General features: G+C 43.5%; 2 protein-coding genes across 3 annotated transcripts in view; one reads left to right on the top strand and one right to left on the bottom strand.

Annotated features, from left to right (window-relative positions):
* Positions 1 to 25719, bottom strand: part of TRAPPC3L (trafficking protein particle complex subunit 3L) — a 663369-nt gene that overhangs the window by 296985 nt on the left and 340665 nt on the right. The gene's annotated exons all lie outside the window — the stretch shown is intronic.
* On the top strand, positions 425 to 25607 carry CALHM5 (calcium homeostasis modulator family member 5). Its single transcript, XM_085612168.1, has 2 exons — positions 425 to 1160; positions 24016 to 25607. Exons 1-2 carry the CDS (start codon positions 621 to 623, stop codon positions 24451 to 24453), a joined length of 978 nt encoding a protein of 325 aa, XP_085468294.1. The 5' UTR covers positions 425 to 620; the 3' UTR covers positions 24454 to 25607.

Genomic DNA, 25719 nt, shown 5'->3' with positions numbered 1-25719 from the left:
CCTTAATGTCAATCAGAGCACGCAACTCCACTGGGAGTTGGTTCCTGGCTACGGCCCCCATCCGTGAGAGGGAGCTGCCACTGGTCCTCTGCCTGCAAAACCTGGAGACATATGCCTTAATCTTGGTAGATGAACGTAGCTGCCTAGCTGGAGCATAGAAGCTGAATCTTGCTCTCAGATTGGCCGGACTGCACCCCAGGTTTCAATCCTGTGGCTCGCCTGTTACGCAGATAGCCTGTACTATGCAGTGCATTAACTAATAGAAGGTTCATACTATACAACAGTGCATTATGTTATATGTAATTACATGAAGTTGAAAGACTGAACAAAGTATCAGAATATTTTGTTTTTTTAGCCACGCCTGTGACCCCGCCCCCACTGCGCAAGCATCCCAGCTTCCATAAATTTGTAATGAACTTCGACCCCTGGAGATATGGGACATGCATAGCAGTGCTTTGTACTCATAGTAACCTTGCTCTGTACGGCTTTAAAACCAGAAATACTACTTTGTGTGCGCTATTCCTACAGCCTCCACGCCTTTGTTTCACCGCCAGCAGTCAGACTTTCTGTTTACCTGGTTTCACTTTGAGAGTTGATTCACGGTTTCTGCAGCTTCAAACATGGACGGTCTTAAAAAGGTATTTGAATTAGTCGTTGAGAGAAAAACTGCAATTGGTTATGGCATCATGGGGCTGATGACGATTGGGGGTCAACAGATGTTCTCTCTAATTGCCTTTAAATGTCCATGTAGCCACCAGAATTTCGCCTATGGAGTGGTGTTTCTTTTTGTCCCAGCCCTGGTGCTGCTTATCGCGGGGTACTTCCTGAACAGCAAAACGTGGAAACTCTTTACAGGCTGCTGTCTGAATCCATCACAAATATTCCCCAGGGGCAACCGGTGCCGGGGCCTTCACGTTTTTTGTCAGATTACGTCGAAAGCGTTGTTTGCACCAGTGATTTGGCTAGCCATGGCGCTGCTCAATGCGACGTTTTATGAGTGCGCCATGAGTGGCTGTCAGGTCGCGAGCTACGTGGAGAGCATGTGCGCAGGGAAGTCGGAGAAGTGCCCGGATGAACTCCACAGAGTGGTGTGCGGGAAAACAACCATGCCCGGGTCTGAAAACGAAGACATTCTGCTTATGCTTCAAGCCCAGTCTCAGGTACGTAATGTCGTGTTGAATGTAATGCCCCAGGGAAGGAGAGTCGGTGACTATGGGCTGGATTTGCATTATTTTCCAGGAAGGGAAAGTGCTTGTTTAGCAAAGGTTCTTTGGGGGGAAACACGTGCTACCATTTGTGTGTATTGTGATGCAGTGTGTAATGATCAACCAAACACCCTGATGAATGAGAAATTAATTGCAGAGTCGGACTGGCCCATAGGTCAATCTGGCAGTGCCTGAAGGAGCCTTGTAAGTTAGTGTGTGGGTCCATTTTATGGCCTGGTCAGCCGGTGTTTTCCGTTGTGTTCTCTGATATTACCACAGACATTGACTCCGGCAAGTACAATTGCGTGCATTCTCCCATTCCATGGTAAACATCTATGCAGTGTGTCTTTGCAAGTTAAAAACTGCCCCGATATGCAGATGTGGGCAATTTTTCTTTAGCTATCTGGTTCCCTAATGGGCGGTACTTTTATTGCGTTGCCATGGCCTATTTTAGGGCCCTGCCCGGCCCTTAATGAATGAATGGTGAACTGGCTGATTAAACCATTCCTGTAAATAACTATAGCTGCTTTAGCTAACCACACTACCAAACCAGCAGTTCATGGAACATTTCGCACTTCCAAATCAGTGTCTAGCTGGAAAGGGAACTGCTGCCATCACGCAGAAACACAATTAGATTTAGGAGCTGGATTGCACTTGATAGAAATGAAGTATACAAAAGTTCAAGGCTTGAGTCCGAATTTGATTTTCAAACTCCTTATTCTTCATTCCATCGTATTTGCAGCAAAACACATTTTTAATTCCTTTTTTGCAAAAAAGCCTTTCTTTACTGTAGAACCACATGAGCCAATAACAATTGTTTCCCAAAAGTCACTCAACATATACACAAGTATTGAGCCACAGGGTGTTGTATGATACCTCTGACTTCTTCCACTATTACATGGATAAAATACTGAGGAATATATATTTACACACAAAGAATTCATATCGAATGAATCCGTGAAGAAGCTCCTTATTGTGAGAGTTACTAGTATCGTATGAGATTAGCCCTGAAGAAGTTCCCCTATGGAAAAGGAACGAAACACATTGACTGCTTTTTATTGGAAAAATAATGGAAAGAGGAATACAAAGTTTTGAAATCTATTTGGGACTTAAGTCATGAACTTTGTATACCACATATCTATTAAGTGCACTTCAGCTCAATAGCACATATTGCATCAGAGTTCGGTATTGGAAATGTGAGCGGTTCATGAAAACAACCAACGAATCGAATATTGATGAGCATCAGGAAGTCTATTGTGGCAACAGTGCATGTGGAGTGCATAATGCATGTTTTCACATTTGCTCAAGTTTACTTTTGTGGCAACTGGAGACGCAGGCACAGTGAATCACTAAAATGCATGTGATAGCAGACGTGACATTGCCACACATAGAGCCCTGATGACATCAAATAGTTGTCACCTTGACCCATCCCTAACAGCTAACATATATCTCTTACTTGCTTCTGAGGCGAACAAGGAAAAGCAAGGACTAGAAATTATAAAAACAGTTAAAGGGCTCTTCTTAATCACCAGAGCCAAAGTCAGAGGCCTATATATTGCCGAGTCTTACAACTAAACCTGATCCATAGAAGCCCTAGGAATGTTTGCAATTTGTGAACTTCCATGGAATACAATGGTATTGCTAGCCCTGCAGCAAATATGCCTGAGTTGGGTTAAAATAAATATGACCCTTTGCAAATATATATTTTTTCCTTTTTTCTTTTACTTGAAATACATTTTGTTTATCATGTGAAGTCCACACATCCTTGCACATTTGAACAAGCATTGACAACATCAATATTTTTTTGTTTACTAAATATATGTGTGTTGCAAGGTTGTGTAATACATAGATGATGGGTAGGAGTAGCATAGAGCGTGGGCATCAGGCCATCGTTGACTTCAGCTAAGACACAGAAGGTATATGAAAAGGCAGTGGTAGTTTTCAGTTACAAAACAGGCATTGATAATTACATATTGAGAACTAAAATACAATAAAATGCTGATACAAAATAGTTATGAGTATTAGAATAATATATTCCATTATATAAATAGTTACTCGAAAAACGATGCTGTTCGTAACGTAAGCATGACATTCAGGGAGGGCACAATTAAGATCAACGAGGTAATTTACTGTTGGTGAGTAGAGGTGAAACAAACTGAAATGTCTGATTTATGGAGGCAAAAGATTTGCCCTGTGGCAATAAGGAGAAAAAAAGGAACGCTGACCATCCAGGATGACTAGAATGACCATTATCAATAAACTGTGTGACAGAGATGTGGAACGGTAAGTTTCTCGATAACAAGAATCATTACTAACATTACTGAAATGTATTGTTATGTTACTCTTGTTTGTAGGAATCAGTCAATATTTTACTCCTGGTGAAGGATAATGTGTGATAAACGAAACATGTTGAACTAGATAAGTAAGTGAGATGAATTATTTGAAAAATAAATTGGAATATGATGTGGAAGAAACATTTATTTCAGAAGAATACAGAAATGGAGTAACAACCTCATTGAATGTTTTTACCATAATGAATTCCCTTACTAATGTTTTTGGATCAATCTTGATTTTTGTTAGATTTTTTAGTGGCCCAATAACATTTGTCAACCCATACGAGACCAAATTACAGGAGTGTGAAGGCGTATCTCCCCATTACCTGAAAATTCATGGTATATGATGCATTTATTTTAGTTATTACTACTGGTCACTTACACCAGTTTTGACCTCCCCACCCACAAAGATAGCGTGCTTCCAACATGTACAGTAGTAGATACTGCCAGGTCCCATATGCCCAGCAGTATATGCAGCATCCACATAGTCAATAAAAGACATAACCAACTTCCATATGCCCAGTAGGTATGATGGAGGGAGTAGAGGAATCTTTGGTGATGAGGGGCCTGATGAAAATGTACAGTATCTCTACTCAGGTACACTTCTGAGTAGGGACATGATTGTACGGGGGCAGTGAACTTGATAGGGCATAGAGAAAGAGGGAGGCTGGGGACAGATCAGAGATGGCTGATAACCAGACTGATGGAAGGAGCACTGTGGAGATGCTGCAAGAGGGTGGGAGAGAGGAAGAGAGAGTCTAACTGTGGGTTGCTGGAAATTAAATCACGTCACTAAGGCCAAAGTGGCCACAGCAGGCAGCTGCCTCGCTGTACCCCCATACTTGTCCACAAGATGATGCCAGATTGGAACAAATGGCATAAGATGTTGAACTGCTATAGGACAGCAAGCAGCTGAATGGTAAAATGAAATTTTGCCTTGGAGTTCGAAATTACTTGCAGAAGACCAGCGCTTGAGAGTTGCAACAGGATAAAAGCATCAACAGCCCACCACATGCCCCACAATAATATCAGTAATAAATTACATTTTTTCTATATAGCTAACTCAGCTTGGTTTTAAGCACTGCTGAAACACATTACAACTATGAAATGTTTCCTTATTAAAACAAAGTAAGACAAAAAGTTGTAGAGGAATAAAAATGTGGCTGGATGGAATGCTTGATCTCAGCCACCAGCAATCGCTCGGGCCGCATACCAATCCATTGTTATTCGCCCACCATGCCACCTTAGTTTTGACTTAGCCATATGCAAATCAGTCTTGACCCTGCTCTTCATGGGAGCACTCCAGCCCGAACTGCCAGGTCAGGTCTTTCCTCAACAGGAACACAAGCAGCCTAGGACCAGTTTCACCCTAGTTAGGGCTCTTCAGCTAGGTATAGCCATGCATTGCTTGGTTCCAGTGGCACAGTGAGCCCAGGACCCACGTGGGCATATACGGCTCACTTAAGGCATCAAATGCAAAAACAACTAGATGATGGATGGGCATTGTGAGAAAACTTAACAGGATATGATAGTATTCTTTCTAACTCTTTGTAGGGAGGGCCTGGCCAAGCTCTGTTTACCATTTATTGCAGAGGCGAGTAATACAAGTCTCTGTATGTTCCCCAATTACCTTCACAAGCCAGGTTATCAAGCGCCGACCAGTGCCCAACACATGAAGGTACTCCATCACAAAGTATGTTGGCAACTCTGATATTGCAGCATTCCATCAGGTATTTAGGGTGTGGGTCAGTGCGTGGTACATCAAAAACTGCCCTCTGTGAATGTGATGCTGGGTTACTAATATGTCAAATTGTTTGTACCTGCCATACACTGGTGAGACCTCTTATTCCAGCGTCTCCTCTGGCCTCCTTCTTAGGATGTATTCATTGTTGTTTGCTGATCCAGCCAGTCCTATGCTTCTGCTGGGTTATCAAAGGAGTGTGGCATATGCACATACACTACAAGAAGCCTGGCAGGGAAGACACCCAATTACGTGAGACCCAGTTCGTAAAGGTTGTGGAAAGAGGTGAGCTATTGCTACATCACCAGAGTATAATTAGGAAATAGCATGACTCGATTGTGCTCAAGTAGAGAAAAGTGGTGCGCCTCTCACAGGGTGGTATTGCAGTCTCTGTAATGGAGGACCTTCACAAACATTTGATTGGGAAGGCCCCAGAGGAGGGTGCTACGCTAGGATATGATGTGCTACTCTATTGAACAAAATGCAGATAGCTTAGCGGAAAGACTCTGATCCAGTTCTCAAGGTAGGCTGCAGCATCTTGTCCCTCTGTCTCTCCAGCCAGCCCTAACGTATGAATATTATTTCTGCGATTTCTGCCCTCGGCATCCTCCATATGACCTTCAAGGGATCGCATCCTGTTGATCAGTTCATCTAAGTGTTTCTGGGAATCCACCAATTGTGGCTTCATATCTTTAGTCATCCTTTGGAAGGCTGAAGCTGGTAGCAACCGAGTTGATTTTCTGTTCCAGGAAAGTCCTGGAGGGTTCAATCATGCCAAAAATGTTGTCTATCTTACCAATGTCTTCCGCTGAGGTGATGGAGGCACACAATGAAGCCTTCGATGTAGAGCATGCTGTCTGCTCTCCTGATGCTTGGGACACAGAGCTTGACCTAAGTTTCCCCATGACTCTGGCGGCAACACAAGAAAATAAATGGTTGCTTCATGAAGGTGAGTCCAGGCCTGCTTGTACATTGCGCCCAGACCGGCAGGGCCACGTTTCCAGCTTAAGCAGTCTAGCCGCCAGGAGTGCAGGTCTCAGGTTGTCGAGCAACGGAAGGAGACCAATTTCTAGAAGGAGGCTATTGCTTTCTCAGCAGGAAGAGTTGTGGTTGTAATGCTTATCTGATGGGTCTTGCAACAGATCAATTCAGCAGTCTTGTAGCGCTCAATTTGGTGCATCTCACACCCCCTCTCCAAGGTGCGTTGGCACAGGCTTGCCAATGGGACTGAGATGGAGGAAGGGCAGTAACCAGAAGGCCTCTAGGTAGAGTCAATAGGGTGCAGAAGGGGGAGACGTTGTTGCCCCAGTCAGGTGGAATAGCTCTGTTTGTGGGTCAAGTAAACCCTGCAAGTCTGTATTGGCCCGGAAAGTTCCCTCTCAGATCAGTGCAGTGTCACCCAAAGCAGCGGGCTCAAGTTGTGGGGGAATCAAATCCATCCCTGGCATTGCCTCTCACAGCAGTGTCCCAGGTAGTTCCTTCACCTCTGTCTGGGGTGGACTCAACTGGGCCCTGTCAAAGATCCCATCCAGAGTCAATATTGTGGGGGTCCAGAACAGTCTCCAGCGCTTCAGTGCTTCACCGACAAGAGCAATATAAAAAATGTGTTGGGTGGATACATGCACTCCTCAGAGATCTGTATGCCTGCTCTAACCAACCCTCGGAGTCTAGTCTTATCTCCCGCCACCAGGCAGGACCAGCGGCACCCTACATACAGATGCTCCTCTGCAGCAACAGAAGCAGAGCCGCAGCGGCTCTCACAGAGGAGGCCTTCCAAGTATGCACGGGTGCATGGGCTCTCAAAAGAGTCACCAATGTCTTTCCCTTGTATGGAAGCCAGACTCCTCCAGCTGTCGACACGTGCGCCTGCAGTGGGCTTCAGCCACCCAGCTTAAGACATCCAGGCCGGAGTGCCTGCGGTCACGAGACCAGGACAGAACCCAACAATGCCGGCTTCCCTCGCCATGCTCAACTTCGCTCCATGTATGGCAGTGTCTCAGGAATGCAGTGCAGTCTCGAGGATTAATCAGTGGTCCTCTCAAAGCATGCTAAATGCTCTGAGTTGGCTGCTGAGTTATGCGCCCTCATGTAGGCTGGCTTAGCCATGCCGCCCCACCAAATACTAATGCATGTGTGAATTTGGTGGGATGAGCACTGACTTCTGCATGCTTTCCTCCATTTCTCACATCTGGTAAATACCTGACCCTGTGGTGTCGGTATTTACCAGGTGTTGTAAATACGAAGCCCCCCATCTTCCCCACTTGTGATCATCATCTAAATGGTACTACGTTAGACCATTATGTTTACAGGAGACAAAGTGGGGACGGCCAGGATCAAGGCAAGGGGCTCGGGAGAGTGGAGATCGATAACAGGTGGCACTTCAATGTGATGGTGGCCACTGGTGTGGTCTGGAGGGTGTTTACACAGAATATCGGAACCAAAAATATTGTGGGACAAAATATCATGTCAATAATTTCGAGGACAAATATATTGTGAAAGTAAGTTTCTATTTGTATGTAAAGTTTAAAACACATAACTCTACATATAGGTATCTTGACGATATATAAATCTTCAAGGTACTTTGATGTTACTTGCTACTTGAAGAATAATTTTGCTGTGTGAGGAGGGAGCGGGCCTTTTGCCGAAAAGTATCTACAAGGCAATTTTGAACCCCACCCTGCCCCCAAACCTAATCCTCCTCCCTCAAATTAAAAAGCTTGCTGAGGCTGGTGCCGATGTCCTGAGGTGTTTTCACACCACTTAATGGAGGTCGTCAGTTTAAAGCCTCGGAAAACTATCTGGAAAACCACTATTTACAGTGGTTTTCAGCTTGTTTTCCCTGCCACAGTGTGATATTGGCTCCTCACTCGGAGACCGTGTGATGGGAGCCAATATCATGTGTCACACAGTGCCAGTGTGTGAGTTGGCAGGTATGTGATGTGGAGTTAAGAACAGCAAATCTATACTTACCTATTTGCACTCACCTTCTTTCTTGTTATTCTTGTCCTGATATTCTTGTCACAATATTCTGGCAACACAATATTTTTGGCTTCAATATTCTGTCAGTGATCCACACAGTGGGCTGAAGGGGGCACAAGAAAAGGAGTGGGGAGGAGGGACATGGTCGCAGTAATCTGCAGCCTAACCTGCACATTGTGCCTGTGTGTGGACAGAGGTCTACGTGTAGCATGACTTCCGGTCACAGCAACATCCACGTTTCTTTGTTAGCCTATGCACTGACTACCATTGCAAAATGTCAATTTCCACAAAGGGGATTAATGCACTTCCACTCTTCTAAAGGGATACTTCCCATGCTTTGCATAGAAAGCCCTTTTATTTATTTATCTATGGAAGAACATGCAATGAAATTAAAGGGATTTCGTAATTAATCAACCAGCTACTCCCTGTTTAGTATTCAATTTCTTGAAAGATGTACATGGATTGCTTTCTTTCGTGGCTCTGAATTGTGGCTATGCCAAAACTTAAAAGCAACGGTGTTCTGTGCTTTTTCTCACACATATTTTGCACATATGCATGCACACCTGTTTCTCTGACATTTTACATGCTATGTTTGACTACAAAATTAGAAAGCTCTGCGAAAAGAGCCAATGAGGTGCCTTTCACAATCATTTATATTATTGTTCATATTCGAAATTTTTTCGCATTTGTTCAGTTTGTTGGTGGCAATTGTACCCATATTTTTAGCTCTGAAAAAGAGTGTCGCTGTCTCAGCGCATAAGGCTTCAAAAAATCATTGATTACACGGAGGGGGCACGAAGATGACTTTTTAAATGCATTATTGAGAATTGCTATTAAGAAGGAATAGGTTTACAATCAGGCCCAGAGAAAAGGCAAGCTAATGGCAATCCTAAAAAAGCATTAGCAATGCAATAGGTCTTGCATTTGCGAGAGTTTAAGCGATTGACATTTTAATTGACAATGCCTTTTATTTATCTGTTTTGATAATTAACACATAAATTAAATGCATAGTCATTTACAATGCAACTAGCTCAAACTCTTATAAATGCCAGACCCATTTCACTTCCAAGAACCGGCCGCCATTGTCCCGGGCTGCTTGGAAAATGAAAGCGCGCATGCAGCGCTGAATGTTGCAGGGAAGCATGTCGTGCCTGTAGTAGGAGAAACTTATTAAAGAAAATAGTGCTTACGGACTAAATAAGACATACCGTGTAACAACAGAAGTAAAAGGGCCAGTCCTCATGGGAGGTTACAAATGAAGACAAGGCGGTACTAAGGAGGGATTAACAAGCCTATTAATGAATCATAAACCAGCATTTACGAAGGACAATAACACAAGCCAGTGACAAATATGGAGAGAGGAAGATTAAGGAAGCAACGTTGTTTCTACTGAGTGTCAGTGGCCAGATGTGACTGTACAAGTTTACTGCTTATTAGAAAAAGCAGGCAGACTGAGAGACAAATGGATGGTCCCGTAATCCTGGAAGGGAGGGCTAGAACAGGGGTGCTCTGGGGTCCTCGAATGTTTTGAAAATTAAATATTAGCAGATTAATAAGGTAGATATTTAAAAAATGGAAATTAAATGTTTTAAAACGCTCTGTAAATGTGAAGAAATTTAAAATTGGAAGCAAAAAATTACATTGTTGTCCTGATTTGTGGGAGCAGCACGAGTACAGCAAACACAATCCAATATGGACGATTAGTGACCTCAATTGAAGCAGCACTAGTGTGTGATGGCAAACAAATGACAAAGTATCCATCAGGAGCAAAAAGGAAAGTGATATGCTAGAATCTAGGATACTGCAGTTTGAAAAGTTCCAACTTCCCTATGAAAATTTCAGTTTCCATGTATTTTTTTGTTTGTGGATTAAATAAAAAATATCATATGTTTGTCTTTGTTTCATTGCACTTGTTTCTGTATGTTTAATGTTTAGTGGTTCAAATTGTAGAAATTGCTTAAGCAGTAGTCTCCGGCTTTTAGTAGAGATCCAATGAGGTTCCACAGAAGTCTGAAGGTTAAGACTCGCTGGGCTATAAAGCAGACAGAGATACATGGGAATGAGTAAAAAGCAGGGATACAAGTACCTCACAAAGAGCTACTCCCATCCCTCTGTGCAATATACTTAAGTGGACCTCCTTAAAAAAGTTAAAAAAATTCATCCTCATAAACACCTCGTTAACATTTTAAATCCATCGCCTATGGGGACAACATTTTCCCATACATCAAATTTAAACTCCTCTTAAGAGAAGGACACCCGTAAATCAACTATACAAATAAATCCTTGGCAGAAGAATTATTTCCACAATGCAAAGTATACTGGAAAGACCCACCGCTACAGAAAAAAAGGTAACTTCAACCAAGAAGATCATGACAGTAACTTAACGTTCACAAACCGACCATGCTCGAAAATACATAATTATGGTAACAGCTGCTACTGAAGCCAACAAATGTTAAAATCACTCCCATCCTACAACATTATCAATATATCTTTCCAGGCCACCCTGAAGCGCAGCACTGAAAAGTAAGCATACAAGTTATGGATGGCACTGTTCTCATCATTCAGTGGCCTCAGAGTGTGGTCATTGGACCATCTTAATGTTTAGGGTACATCAGATTCCACTGATCCCTGATCCTAGATGAATATCCTCTTATCACACATGAAACTGAATATCTGAGCACTACTGTGGTTCTTTCACAACCAACTTCAATATATTCAGATGGCATCTCCATATCCCCTAGGTGACCGGTCACATGAGGAGTACCCCAATAGTGCTAGCAGTGTTATCTTTGAACCCACACAGAAGAGGCACAGCAAAGGTAGCCACAGCGCAATCTTCCTTGAGACACACGGAACAGGCCCCTTACATCGATAAGCCTACTGTGAAGTAACTAATCCAGATGCTGCATGTTTGCGTCTAATTTTAGTAATCACCGACATCTTGGCACAAGGTAGCCATAGGGATACTGTAGCCATTTAAGGCATATGGTGGGCCTGGCCTGAGACATCCACACAATAATATATAATATGGCTTTCTAGCCATTATGGTGAACTTTGCATAAGTTGTCACTAACTGATGTATCATGATCATTCTCACCATCATGGAGGCCACCTCTGGAATAATGAGGACATTGTCATATGGAGGCTATCCTTGCTTTACTGTCAGGATCGTTTACTTTATCGGGGACCACCCAGATATATTGGTGGACATCCCTGACAAAAATGACTACCAATGACTTCTGTTATTCATCCTGTCAAAAGGTGGGGTTCAGTGACATCTGCAGGGTACCAAAAACATAATGATTGGTATTGCTGGTAATGAATTGTGCTTATACTTTTTCCTTCAAACCAGAGAACACTTGCTGCTATAGCTGTTGTTTCACGATTTATGTGGAGGCAAAATATCCTCGTCATAAATCATTTTAATGATATTATCATCAGCACCGCTGTAGAACGAGCCTGAATATTAGAGTAACATTAAGGACATGTCTGGTGTTTGAACCAGTAACGTCTTTGTAATCTCCCGTAGCGCATATTTCTGAGATTGGCATATCTGTCTAACTTGAGAGATAACCCGGCTATCTAATGATTTGGTGTAACCTTTTATTTTTTACACCCTTCCTTCTGCAAGTAGATTCACAGAGCAGATGGGAAATGGAAAGGAGATGGAAATGAAGAAAAATGAATATATATTAACTTGAAAATCATCTTAAAAATGGAAAGGAGCAATGTCAAACCACATACCAGAGTATTTGTTACACCTTTAGAGATATTGGACTAAAAATGCTCAATTTTCCAAGAGTTGTCTCCATAGAGAGGACTTTTCTGGAAGATGATAAAAAATATTGGAATATTTCACAATGGCTCCTTTGTACCTGCCTGTAAAATCTATGACTTTTTAAAACTAATTTGAAAATGGTGCTGTAAAATGCACAATGCTGTCATTTTGTTTTATTTTCTTGAAAGTTGTGATGTTGCTAATCCCTTGGGAAGGCAGTTCTTGATGAATTAGATTATTTAATTAATCTTCTCATATCACTTAATAGAAAACTGCCTTCTGATGGCTATTCCTTCCCACAGATTACTCACCTTATAAATATTCTCCAGGTGCCAGACTGGATCCAGAAACCTTACCCCTAGTAATAGCACTTCGGTACCGCCAGGTAGCTCCATACAACTCCAGTTGTGGCTCTGCCAACCCAGGATGCATCAGCATCTGGCTCTATATGGTGATAACTAGGGCACTAGTGTCCGTTTCTATTCTTCCATGTCTTGTCGATAAGGATCTGAAGCTTTCCCGTGCTCATGCTTTTGCCATGGTCCAGCTTCCGAAAAGGAACACAACTGATAAGGCACTGCACCATGTGCCTTTAGGGCCACATACAATGCCATCACTGGTGCCACCCTCAAAGACAATTTCTCCACTACTAGCTCCAAAAACCTTGAAGTTGACAGACCTCATCTGAGTGGCAAAAGAAAAAGCTTGGAGCGGTTTTGATGACAAACCTTTGGAATATCCCCACCCTAGAGCAAAGAGGTTCCTGTTAATACGAATTCTTTGGATCAAATTTTGATGCTTTCGGGAGGCCGAAAAGGGATTACTTGTGGATGGACATTTCTTATGAACTTCAGTGTCTGCTTGTGCACCTGTATTTGTCTATGACCTAAGTTTATATTCAGTGTTGTGTATTCTGAAATTTACCTCATAGTATGGAGTGTCCCTCAGCATCCAAGCAAATCTTGCTTTTTATAAAGTTTTAAATAAATTAAGTGAGAAAACAAATATTTTGGCATGCACATAGTGGGTGAAAAGTTGCCTTCCTTAATGCAGTCTGCTCAAAAAATTAGAATGTATTTCATAGTCTGAATTGAGTACAGTGGTGCTGGAAAAAAAATCAGGGGTTGGAGTTCCCACAATGTTTCATCACTGTAGTGTTAAAGATTGTGATACATTCAATTGTCACACGTAGAACAAGTGCAGCAAATGCATTTAGCAGAGAGTGGTAAGGGTGTAGTTTGTAGCAAGGTCTGTTAGTGCACCGTCATTTACAAACATGTGTTCCACTGAAATGATCACTAAATTTGCACAGACATACAGTTTTACAGTTAGAACGGTACAACACACAAATGATAATGTGAGGACATCTGGTTTGAGTGAATATTTTAAATGGGCACCATCAAGTGTATTTATTTGTTTTGATCCTATTTAGCTTTTTGTATCCATTACACTTACAAATAATGTGCTTCATTTGTATTTCCTAACTGCTGATATATCCTGAAATATTTGCATAGGTGGTTTACAAGCCTTTACATTTTGTTGTGTGTTAGAAAAAAATGACATCCTACAGCCTTTCCTTTCACACTCACTGTACCAAACATAGTTCACTTTTCAAAATCCTCTAAGGTTGCAATCAGAGAAAGAACCTCCCTTTTAAAAGAAGAAGCAGCGATTTGTCAGAAGACATAGCTTGACATCGATCTCGGTACTTGGAACACACAGCAAATGTGAGAAGACAAAAACAAAATTTGAAGGCATCTTTATTGCTCATTCACCTTCTGAACTCCAGCATGGTAATTTTGAGGATCCTGCAGCAACCCTGTCACCGGTACATCGAGTGCCTATGCTTGAGTAATTACCCTTAATATGATTTCTTGTGTTATGAACCCTCCATAGCGACACTGGGGTGGGAGTGGGGACTGCCCTTTGCTGGATTATGAGACCTTGTTGAGCAGGTGGGCCTTCTCAATAGGCCACCCTACTGCCTCCACTCATTTCAACCTAACCAGGTGAAACATTGGAAGGAACACTAGTTACTCTTTGCCCTCCTCTCAGGACTGTGAACTGAGGCAAGCACTCCTCTTCTAGAGTAGCACGCTGCTTCCACACAAGCTCAAGTAGCTTCTTACGTCCCTTTCCGTGTCTCTGTTCTGCTCCACACGAAGCTTCTTCATCGATCTTCTGAAGGTGGTTTTTGGCTCGTGGAGTGGCTTTGACTACTTTCTCACAATAAAACAAGGAAGGACTCTATTCTTCTATGTTTTGTAGACACGAAAGACATCAGCAGATGTTCGTAGATCCTGTTTTACCGAAGTCACAAGTTGTGTTTAAAAATTCATCTATGATTCCCTAAATTAAGGTAGCAAAAAAAGCACTTTCAGGTGATCATGGAAATGACTATCCATGAAGACTGTTTTAGGCAAGAATATAGTAATCACTCCAAACGGAAGGTAGAAGAACATCTCCTTTTTTCAATGGCAACCCACACACACAAGTCACAGCTCCCACAACAGTTTTGCACCTTCTCCTGCTCTCCACCCTCCTATTCTGAACCCTTACATGTCATACTAGAATGTGGAATATCACCAACAGAACATTATACAGTAACACCTTACACTATAAGAATTACCTGGAGCGGGAAGTTTGAACCTGGAGTCCAGATATCGCCGTGAGCCTGGTCCGCGACGGGGAAGTTGCTGGTGTCCTGCCCTCCCTCGCTCACCTAGGAGTTCCGTTGGTGTTCCGTTGTGTCAAAACCTGCCGTTGCTGTTGCCGCTGTGCCATCTTGCGGCCCCGGTGAGAGGAGACTACAGCTCCCAAGCGCCCTAGCGCCCCATCGACGTCACCGAAGCGCCCGGAGGCGCTCAAAAGAACGCCGCTCCCTCGGTGGAGCAGGAAGTTTGAACCTGGAGTCCAGATATCGCCGTGAGCCTGGTCCGCGACGGGGAAGTTGCTGGTGTCCTGCCCTCCCTCGCTCACCTAGGAGTTCCGTTGGTGTTCCGTTGTGTCAAAACCTGCCGTTGCTGTTGCCGCTGTGCCATCTTGCGGCCCCGGTGAGAGGAGACTACAAGCTCCCAAGCGCCCTAGCGCCCCATCGACGTCACCGAAGCGCCCGGAGGCGCTCAAAAGAACGCCACTCCCTCGGTGGAGCGGGAAGTTTGAACCTGGAGTCCAGATATCGCCGTGAGCCTGGTCCGCGACGGGGAAGTTGCTGGTGTCCTGCCCTCCCTCGCTCACCTAGGAGTTCCGTTGGTGTTCCGTTGTGTCAAAACCTGCCGTTGCTGTTGCCGCTGTGCCATCTTGCGGCCCCGGTGAGAGGAGACTACAGCTCCCAAGCGCCCTAGCGCCCCATCGACGTCACCGAAGCGCCCGGAGGCGCTCAAAAGAACGCCGCTCCCTCGGTGGAGCGGGAAGTTTGAACCTGGAGTCCAGATATCGCCGTGAGCCTGGTCCGCGACGGGGAAGTTGCTGGTGTCCTGCCCTCCCTCGCTCACCTAGGAGTTCCGTTGGTGTTCCGTTGTGTCAAAACCCGCCGTTGCTGTTGCCACTGTGCCATCTTGCGGCCCCGGTGAGAGGAGACTACAGCTCCCAAGCGCCCTAGCGCCCCATCGACGTCACCGAAGCGCCCGGAGGCGCTCAAAAGAACGCCGCTCCCTCGGTGGAGCGGGAAGTTTGAACCTGGAGTCCAGATATCGCCATGAGCCTGGTCCGCGACGGGGAAGTTGCTGGTGTCCTGCCCTCCCTCGCTCACCTAGGAGTTCCGTTGGTGTTCCGTTGTGTCAAAACCTGCCGTTGCTGTTGCCGCTGTGCCATCTTGCGGCCTCGGTGAGAGGAGACTACAGCTCCCAAGCGCCCTAGCGCCCCATCGACGTCACCGAAGCGCCCAGAGGCGCTCAAAAGAACGCCGTTCCCTCCACGTCGCGGGACGCGTGCGGGCGGGCGCCGGACGAAGCCCGGACAAAGGGCGGGCCGTCTGAGGCCAAAGGAGGCCGGGCTGGGCTACCCCTCTTGCCTCTACATCATACCGCTGACTGGTACGTTAACTTTGCTGCTTGATTGACTCGGTGTAGTGCTCTACATCAGACTGTTTGATTATATTTCATGCTGTGACTATCTCGTTCCCTTAGTAGCTATGGCAATGTCCACACGCTCGGGCAGGGGAAGCACATTGGGAGGGGGTTCCGTAAGTGGCACTCTTGACCACTTTATAATTCGTGCCTGCTCTGTATTAGAAAAAGAAATTGCAATTACAGAGCGGCGCCTCTCCCTGGACGCTTTAAAAGATAAACGCTCCTCAATGGGCGCATTTGCGCTAGTTGCTTCACCCGCCCAAGCCAACACCCAAGTGGTTGACACTTCAACAGGGAACTTACCACGCCTACCGATGAGTGTGGATACACATTCTCCTGGTCCTAGTGACCCTGCCCCCGTGACATTGCTGGACCTTTCATACTCTCCCCTGTTAGTTGCTTCCCAAGTTACACCTAATACTGCTAATACTGTCACTTCATCTCTTGTAACCCTTGTGACTACTGAGCCATCCACTGTAGTGGACCCAAAAATCGTTCCAAACAAAAGGAAAAGAGTGGGTAGTGGTAACAGGGAGGATCAGGCAAAAGCTCCAAAAAAAAGCAAAAGTAAATCACGTATTGGCATGGGTAAGAAAGTGGGTCAAACAGCTCCACCTACACCCCATCAGCTTAGGATAAGATCATCCCCTGTTCATCCGGTCAACTCAGCCACTGATACTTTTGCAGAGCAACTTTTCCAACAATCTGCATCCCAAAATGACCTTGACCCTCAACTTGTATTGATTGGTCAACTTGAAAAAACTATTAAATCTTTGCTACTTCCTATGATGGAAAGAGTAAAATTATTGTCTGAGAGGCTCGAGAGATTTGAGCAGGCCTCTCTTGACAACTTCTTTTCTCTTAAGTCCCTAATCAAGTTGTATTCAAAGTTAGGTCAGGACCACGATACCATTGTTGACCCTTCTTTAATTACCTCTAATGAATCTATACCTCAAGTCGCCTTGTCGAAACCAAATGTCGCCTCTAATTTAGGCCCAAAGAATGGAGTTATCCCACCAGATTTAAGGCCTTCAATACCCACATCATCTTCGGGTAGCTCTCCTTCAAATAATAAACCAGCCTCTGGCTCGACTGGTAGCCGTCCAATTTCCGGGGCATTGGGATACCTTGCTGAATCTGCTCAGAATCCCTCAAAATCATCCATCAATGAACCCATACAAATTCAATCTAAAGTCCCCCCTACTGGCTCTGAACAGTCCTTACCTTGTGTTAATCTTCCACCTGAGTGCCTACCCTATGTTGCCATTTTGACTGGAGTTCCGCACCCTAAAGCTGCCAAGCCAGAATCTTACATCGAACTACATAACAAAATAATACACTGGCTGAATATTAATAGGCCACTCCCAAAACACTTGGATGGGCAGGTTCTTCATGTCAGAAGGGTAGCCTGGGTGGGCAACAAACCGAAAAATACTCCTGGCGATTGTGTCATCATAAATTTCAGGGACCCCCGGATCACAAGATTAATTTGTAATTACCAACAACCCACTATGAGTGGCATAAGATGTCTAGATTTAAACCACTTCTACTCTGATACTGTTTACCCTCATTATTTGCACTCTTCTTTTTTCCAATCATCTTACGATGGTTATTTCAAGGGAGTTGTAAACACCAATGAAAAGGCTTTCCCTACTTTTGCCCCCAGCAGATATCATGATACTTATAGCTGCTACGAGCATTATTGACATGGAATCCCAACAGTGGTAGATATTCCTCCTGCCGTTGAAATTAATACCAACTCAAAAGATCTTGAAGTAGTTATTGACCTTGATAGGGATCCCCTCCAAACCGACTCAAGTCCTCATGCTCAGCAGCACTGTTCCCAACATACTTTAATATCTCAGGATACTAACCACCTCCTATTGCCTTCTTCTCTTACCCCAACCCTGGCTACTCCTAATTATTCCAACTCACCTGCACTGCAAGACACAACTACTACTTTTCCCTCTCTTAGGATCATAAATTGGAATGTAGCTGGCCTTGCCAACAAATTAGACCTCCCATATTGGAACTCCTTCATAACGACTTATAGTATCTGTATTTTCCAGGAGACTTGGGCAACAGAGCCGCATCATATGATTGGCTATACCACCTTTTGCATACCGGCTATCCCACCCTTGACAGGAAGAGGACGTCCCTCGGGCGGCCTGTTGATTTGGGTTAGTACTTCACTTGGGTGCACCATTAGGCAGGCCCATATTGCCTCCCCTGATATATTAAGACTTACTCTCAAGGGAGCCCAGGGAAACAAGTCTCTTGATATATTTAATGTTTATGCAAGGGGCCTCAATGGAGGAGCTTTGTCACCTACACTTGTACTCCTGGAGGGCGAACTACGAAAGTGCCATCATGCATCTTACGTCCTGGTAGCAGGAGACTTTAATTGCTCCTTCGAGCCCCTAGCCTCAGTAGATCTTCCCGATCTGCTTGAGGATGACGCTAAACGTGGCATTCCGTCATTAACGTTGCCTCCTATCAAGAGATGGACTAAGTCTGTTGTATTCCTGAACACCATGACCTTGGAGTTTGGCTTAAGGGCGGCCAATGGTAGAACACCCTCTGACCCCCAGGGTGCGCACACCTACAACAGGCCTAATCACACCTCAAGGATCGATTATATATTTCTCGACCTTAAACTTTGGATATTCATGGTGGACATGGAAATAATTCCCTCTCACAATAGCGACCACAACCAGCTATCTCTTTGTATTAAACCACCATGGGTAGATCCACATGGGTCCTTGTTCCTTCCAGCAGTTAGTTCTCTACAAACCTCTGAGGTTTATCCTGCCAACTGTGAGAGGCGTCTTAAATGGCGCAAAGTCATGCTGGATGATGGTAAGGTTGAACTAATAAGGTCAATCTTACATGCTTCACAAGTCGAGTTGGCCCAATCAAATATCCATCAGGTTGCCCTTGACAGGGCTCCCTCTGTCTTTCAAGACACCATTCTCAAACGGGGAAACATATTTCGAATATACAACAAGGGTGGTCCATCGAAGGGAGGGCTTAAACCTATCCCTAAGAATGGCTGGTATACGCAAAGTTGCAGAATTAAGAAATCTGCTTTAATAGTGGCCCTAAAAAGTGGGATTGTATCTGCAATTCAGAAAGCTAGGAAAGATTATAAGACTTCTGTCTCTAACGCCAAAAAGTCCTGGGAGGAGCAGTACTGGCAGACCCTGAGGGAGGCTTCCCTTAAGCGCAACCCTGGTGCCTTTTGGGACACAATTAGATTAAAGAATAGACCAGTCCATGAACTTTTGACATACAATATCACTGGTATAGCATGGTACGAGCATTTTTATAAATTATATTCCACCGGTCCTGAGAATGTGGAGAAGCTTTTTCCCGAGGGGACATTCCCCCTCGTGGACGTCCTGAATATTGACCCCTTCTCGGAAAGAGAGGTTCATAGTGCTATCCAGTCCATTATCCCGCAGAAAGCAGCTGGCCCGGACGGCATTCCCGGTGATGTTCTTAAGCTTGATCCATCTAACTGGGGGAAGTTACTTTCTACCCTCATTAATGCCATCATAAATGGCGCCCCGGTCCCCGAATCTTGGAAGGGGGCCGAGGTCGTTCCCATTTTCAAAAAGGGTGCTTGTGACGATCCATCTAATTACCGGCCAATTAGCCTGATCGACTCCTCCCAGAAGGTCATCGGGAAAGTGATATTGGAGAGGATACTAACTTGGGTGGAGGATAATGGCATCCTCTCTGATTATCAAGCAGGCTTTAGGGCCGGAACAGGCACTATAGAACAGGTCTTTAGATTGTTTCTTATCTATTGGAAGGTCGTCCTCCTTGGAAAGGGCAGTCTCTATCTAGCCTTCATAGATTTAAAAACAGCATTTGACCTTGTTCCCCGAGATACTCTTTGGCGGGTCCTGACCAATATGAACATCCCTTCTTATCTGTTGGCCCTGCTAGTAAAACTTCATGATGGTAATTATGCCCAAGTACGTTGGGGTCCCCAGGGTCAGAAAACTGAGAGAATCCCAGTAAACAGGGGCGTCCGCCAGGGATGTGTTCTTGCTCCCACCCTTTTTTCACTTTATGTGAATGGGGTGGTGGATCACCTGCGGGAAGTTCCTGCTGATGCACCTTCCCTGGCGGGCGAACGTGTTCCAACTCTCCTGTTTGCTGACGATACTCTCCTTTTGTCTAAGACACCCATGGGCTTGCAAACTCTTCTTGACAGCTTCCAATCTTTCTGCAACGACAGAGGCCTTATTATTAATACCATCAAAACAAAATACCTAATTTTGAATCCCCCGAAAAAATTAGGTCGGCCTCCAGTCTTAAATGCAGTCTCTCTCGAAAGGGTCAAAGAATTTGATTATTTGGGCATCCGCATCACAGATACTATGCGCTGGAAATCTCATTTACAAAAGATGCTCTTAACCCATAAGAGGGTCACTGGTGCCCTTCTCAGAGAACATCGTTCCTCCTCAACTAGGCCAATAGCTCCAGCACTGGATATATACAAGGCAAAGGGCGTGAGCTCGGCACTTTACGGTGCCGAACTATGGGGCTCAAATAATATTGAGGAACTTGCCAAGTCCGATTCCAGTTTCTATAGGGAACTGATGGCACTTCCACAGAGTACACCTATAGTGCCTTTATTGTCGGACTTAGGATGCCATGCGCTGATAGACCTGGCAAAAGTACGCCCTTTACTTCTCTGGGCACGGCTCTGGCGGACCCCGGAACTAACTAAGTATGCGGAGGGCTTGTCCGAAATACTTTCCATGCCTTCTTGGAATAAAATTAAATGGCTGAAAGATATAAAGACCCTTCTCTACGACCTTGGTCTTAAAGATGCTTGGATAAACAGAACTTCACCCCCGAAAGCTGAGTTGAAGAAAATCTACTGGAGTTGGGTTATAGGTAAAAGGAATTCTAGTTCCCAATTCGGTAGATGTACCACTGAGTTCCTTCTTCTCAAAGATGTAGTTCGCTTTGAGCCTTATCTCGATATTATTCAGAAGCCATATGACCGAGCCCTTTATTTTAAATTTAGGGTTGGCACCCTCCCGGTGCGCGAGCTGACCGCTCGCTGGTAATCTTCCTCTCAAACTTCACCTTTTTGTCCTTTCTGTGAAACCAAAATCGAATCTATTGCACACGTGCTTTTTGCATGCCCAGAATATAAATTCCCAAGATCATACTGGCTCAAACCCCTATGCAGAAGCCTGGGCACACGTGACCACCTTATAGCGCTGCGCATTCTTAAATCAGACACGCGATCTATGTACGCTTGCGCTTTATCAAAATTTCTAAGGTGGGCCTGGCTCTTAAGAACTAAAGCTCTTGCAGTTCTTGGCTAAGTAGCCTGACTGTTTCTTTTACTTGCCCGTGTATGTATTTTATATTGTCTTATTTATAATGTTTACATGTTTTTTATAGAAAATTTTGTAGATCCTGGGAATACGATGAGTTTATATGATTCTTATATTGGTGCCACATGTTTGTACATTTTATATTTGTATGTGCTTTTTAAGATATTTTTTAATCGAAATAAAGCTTATTTCAATTCAATATAAGAATTACCTTTATCACAAAGTACTTTGAATCTCCCTTGCAATGCTTGAGTGTACTCTGCCTTTGCCACGCTCTATATCCATTTTCAAAACATTCCCCTGTTTCTCTCAGTTCTGTATTAGTGTATTCCTCCTTATTTTCTATTGTGTTTATTCCTTCAGAGGAATTTTGGCCGTTGTGTTTTTCTTTATGTAGGAGCCCTCAGCCTTCCTCCATTTTGGTTGTCTCCAGTCTTCCACTTCGTTGGCCTCCATGCTTCCCCTCCTTATTTTGTCACTTTGATTTGCATCCTTTTGTTACTTCCTATTCCCATTTAAGAAGGATATGGTGGCTTAGGAAAGGATCGCCCTTCCCTCAAGAAAGGAGCAAATAAAAAAGGAGGAGGTAAGGCCTGCTATTGAAAGTTTGGTCCAAAATATAATAGCTGGATATGATAATAATTTCAAATGTATCGGTCGCTCACATCAAACATCTTTCATTCACAACCTATTATTAGCGCTAGCAAACCCATAGTTTCAACTGCAATCGTTTGCTTGTAGCATTACATATACCACAAATACAAATTAAAGTGTAACCCAGTGCTGCCTTTAGATGTTTTTTTAAATATAAAGTCTATTCGACTTCAGATATAGATCAAAAATGTTTATTACTATTACGTGAATTAACTTACAGTAGGCACGATACCAGATTTTCTACTCACATATCGATTTTAAATACTTTTGAAACACAAGGAAAGTTGAACAAACCATAATATAACAAAAGCTTGTCTCTGAACGAAAACATTTTTATAATATATCAACAAATGAATCAAAAAGATGAAGTAGGATATATGTTCAGTGATATACTGATGTGATTTACACGACTCTACCCAAAACAATAGAGATTTCAAAATGTGTGCATGTATTCAGAACAAGCAGTCCAGCTGGGCTTGTGTAATAAATGAAGGTGGCATTTAGAGAGTTAATTCAGCAATAAAAGGAGCGAAGTGAAAGAGAGGAGGATTGACAACCTCTCCTACTGAGAAAAATACACATCCTCTAGTGGTCATGTGCATCTATTGAAGGTACCTAACTCGCAAAAGATACTCTGTGAGCTCTCTTATTTTGTGTGCCATGGCAGTGCAATATGAATTTATTTAGGAGAACATATGTATGGGTAATGTGTTGTACATGTGCAGTAGGAAGGTACTCATTCCATGATTTTCAGAATATATGTATAACTTAGTTCTATAAAGGTTTCAGTCCAGAATTTGAAATAGTAATGCACCATAGAACTTCAACTTACCCATGGCTATAAACTTAAATGACTTACTTGTCAGATAAGCCGCGCTTAATTTGAGCTGGTGGTTGCCAGTGGGGGCACTCATTTGTGGGGACTGGCACTTATTTTTGCTGTCAGATATTTCCCGAGAGCGAGAGAGTGGAAAAAGAAAGAAAGAAGGAAGGAGGAAAAGAAACACAGGAAAAAGTCACAAAGGGATAAAGTAGGAACCTGCAAGAGTGAGATAAAGGGGTGTGTCTTGTAGTGAATTAAAGAGGCCTGAGGTGGATTGAACATTACGCAGCCTTAGTATTCACACTAAATAGCGTCGGCCACGTGGTTCTGAGCTCCGCTTTGGGCACCAGGATTCATACTTTTACAAATTAAGCTCTGTAATACAGGGAAAGATTCACATAGCCTCTACGCCTCAAATAAGAGTTTAATCCATAATCCTGCTACTATATAAACTGATAATTCATTTCCTCTACATGATTCACAGTCCTGTCTCTGCACCACTTTGAGGTCCCGAGACATGATCCATCTTGGCCACTATCTGCCTTGTAGCAAGGGACTTACCTGTCAGGCTCATTCGACATGTGCTACATCTGTTGCAGCAATGTTTTCACTTTGAAACTCAATCTTCTGTTGCTTGCATCTGATCCCTTCTCCTACCTATCTCATCTGGTTCTTTAAGTTGCAGCCCCTATTTCTCGTATGTCTGCCTTTTGAGAAGTGGCCAATCATACGTTGGGAACAAGCTGCTGTTCTCGTGGACCTTTTTTCACAAAAAGCTGGTTCTACACAATCATGAGTCGTGAAATCATAATTCCATTTCTGGTACTCATACACAACATGATCTAGTGCTAACAAAGCCGTGACACTATCGTTCTTTACCCCTAAAACAAAATGGGAATGCCAACATTTAGAAATCTACTCGCTATCTATAATCCTTGCTTCCTAGATCTTCCTTAAAGATCCTTGCAGGGATCCTTAAAATGACTTAATAATGTAAATTAATTCATTAGGAGGAAATGAACACTACAAACACCCCTGCTCATACCTCCCTTTATTTGTTTTACAGTTGCTTGGATGGGCCCTGATTGTAACCACTCTCTTACTGTCTCTGTTGGGTACCTGCTACGCCAGCTGCCGTTCTAAGGTGAGCTACCTCCAGTTGACTTTCTGGAGGACCTACATTGAAAAGGAAAAGGAACACTTCGAAAAGCTATCAAAAGAATATGCGAGCAAGCTTGCAGAACGGAACCTTACAAGTTTTTTTGAGAATAAGGATCCCGAAGCATTTGACATGCCATCCAACAAGGCCTGGGAAGAGGTATCCTCTCTGTATTCCTTCAGCCGGGAGCAGCAGTATTACAGCACCATGCATCGATATGTAGAACACGGCGTAAAATGTATTGATGCAGAAAAAGAAAACGGTATTGCAGAAAAAGATAAGCATGTTGATGGCGAGCAAGAGATAATGCTAGACTTTGTAGATGGACAGAATGCACAAGTTTAGCACACAAATCACCAAGGTCTACATGCACTTTTTATATGTGTCAAAGAACATTTTTATACAATGCATCTATCTTTGTAAGTACATCTGTTTATTTCTGGATTCATTTTATTTGCCCATTGTGATAGCTTTAACCTTTCCAAAATATTTCCACTAAGAAGGGCCACCCTGCCATGAGTGCTCTACCACAAACCATTCATTCCTACTCCCCCTTGACAAAATGACTTCTACTGCATTATGGTTTAAGAGGAGAAAGTTTCAAAACACTCCTAAAGTTTAGAGAGAATTATTGATAACTCCTCTGGACACATTATAATGAAAGGTCCATGTAAAAGTCTCAAGTTCCTCACATAAACTGGGGAACAGAAGGCCTGAAACGGTGCCCCTCCCCTAGGATATATTCCAATTGAGTGAATATAAATATATCATAGAGATTCCTGGGTAACTAAGCATCCTATGCCACCTCTCTGTAGATGTGGCCATCTTCCTGAAACTGGCTAAAGAAGTCTCTCAGAACCTGTTCCCTCATCAGTGGTACAAACCCAGGAGCATCCTGACTCTCTAAAAATTCATCAATATCCAGTATGTTAGTGGATGTATCAGCAAAGAACCCACTCCGTTAGATCTGACAATCACATAAAAGAAGCCACATTAGAACAATACAGCAATAAAATGTGGCCATCAAATATCTTAACGATACTCAAATTCTCCTAAGATTAGAAGAAGACACACATCAGACTGAAGATATAGCTAATCAATCGATCACTGATTTAACAGAAATATGTGAAAATGGGCTCAAGCCGAAATCTACTTTCATTCTCCATTAGACCAAAACAACATTGATGTGCTGTATAAATGAGTAACAAGAGAATTTAAAAAAATTACTTTAGAAATCACAGCCTCTAGAAGATTACAAAACTTGTCAAAATCAATAGACAACCTAGCAGTTTTTGAAACAGTTGAGTGCCCCCCCAAAATACCCCACTAACTTTAAAGTACCCCGCTTTAAAGTACCCCACTGATTTGACCAATCTTGTACCAGATCTCAACTGCAAATGACCGCACATAATGTATGAATTTATTATTTTCACAGCTTGTGCATAACGTGAACTCTAATATTAAATAAAATGAGAATGGTATTTAAATCCAGTTCAGAATCAAGCTATTGGCATTCTTTACAGGTACAAGTGCATCTTTACTATCTTTCATATATCAATTTGGATAAATGTAATGCTGACATGAAACTATCCCCTGATGCAGTGGCCAGTA

The sequence above is a fragment of the Triturus cristatus genome, chromosome 6, assembly GCF_964204655.1.
Source record: "Triturus cristatus chromosome 6, aTriCri1.1, whole genome shotgun sequence".
Taxonomy (NCBI): Eukaryota; Metazoa; Chordata; class Amphibia; order Caudata; family Salamandridae; genus Triturus; species Triturus cristatus.
The sequence above is the reverse complement of the archived record's forward strand: the minus strand, read 5'-3'. Positions and strand labels throughout refer to the sequence as shown.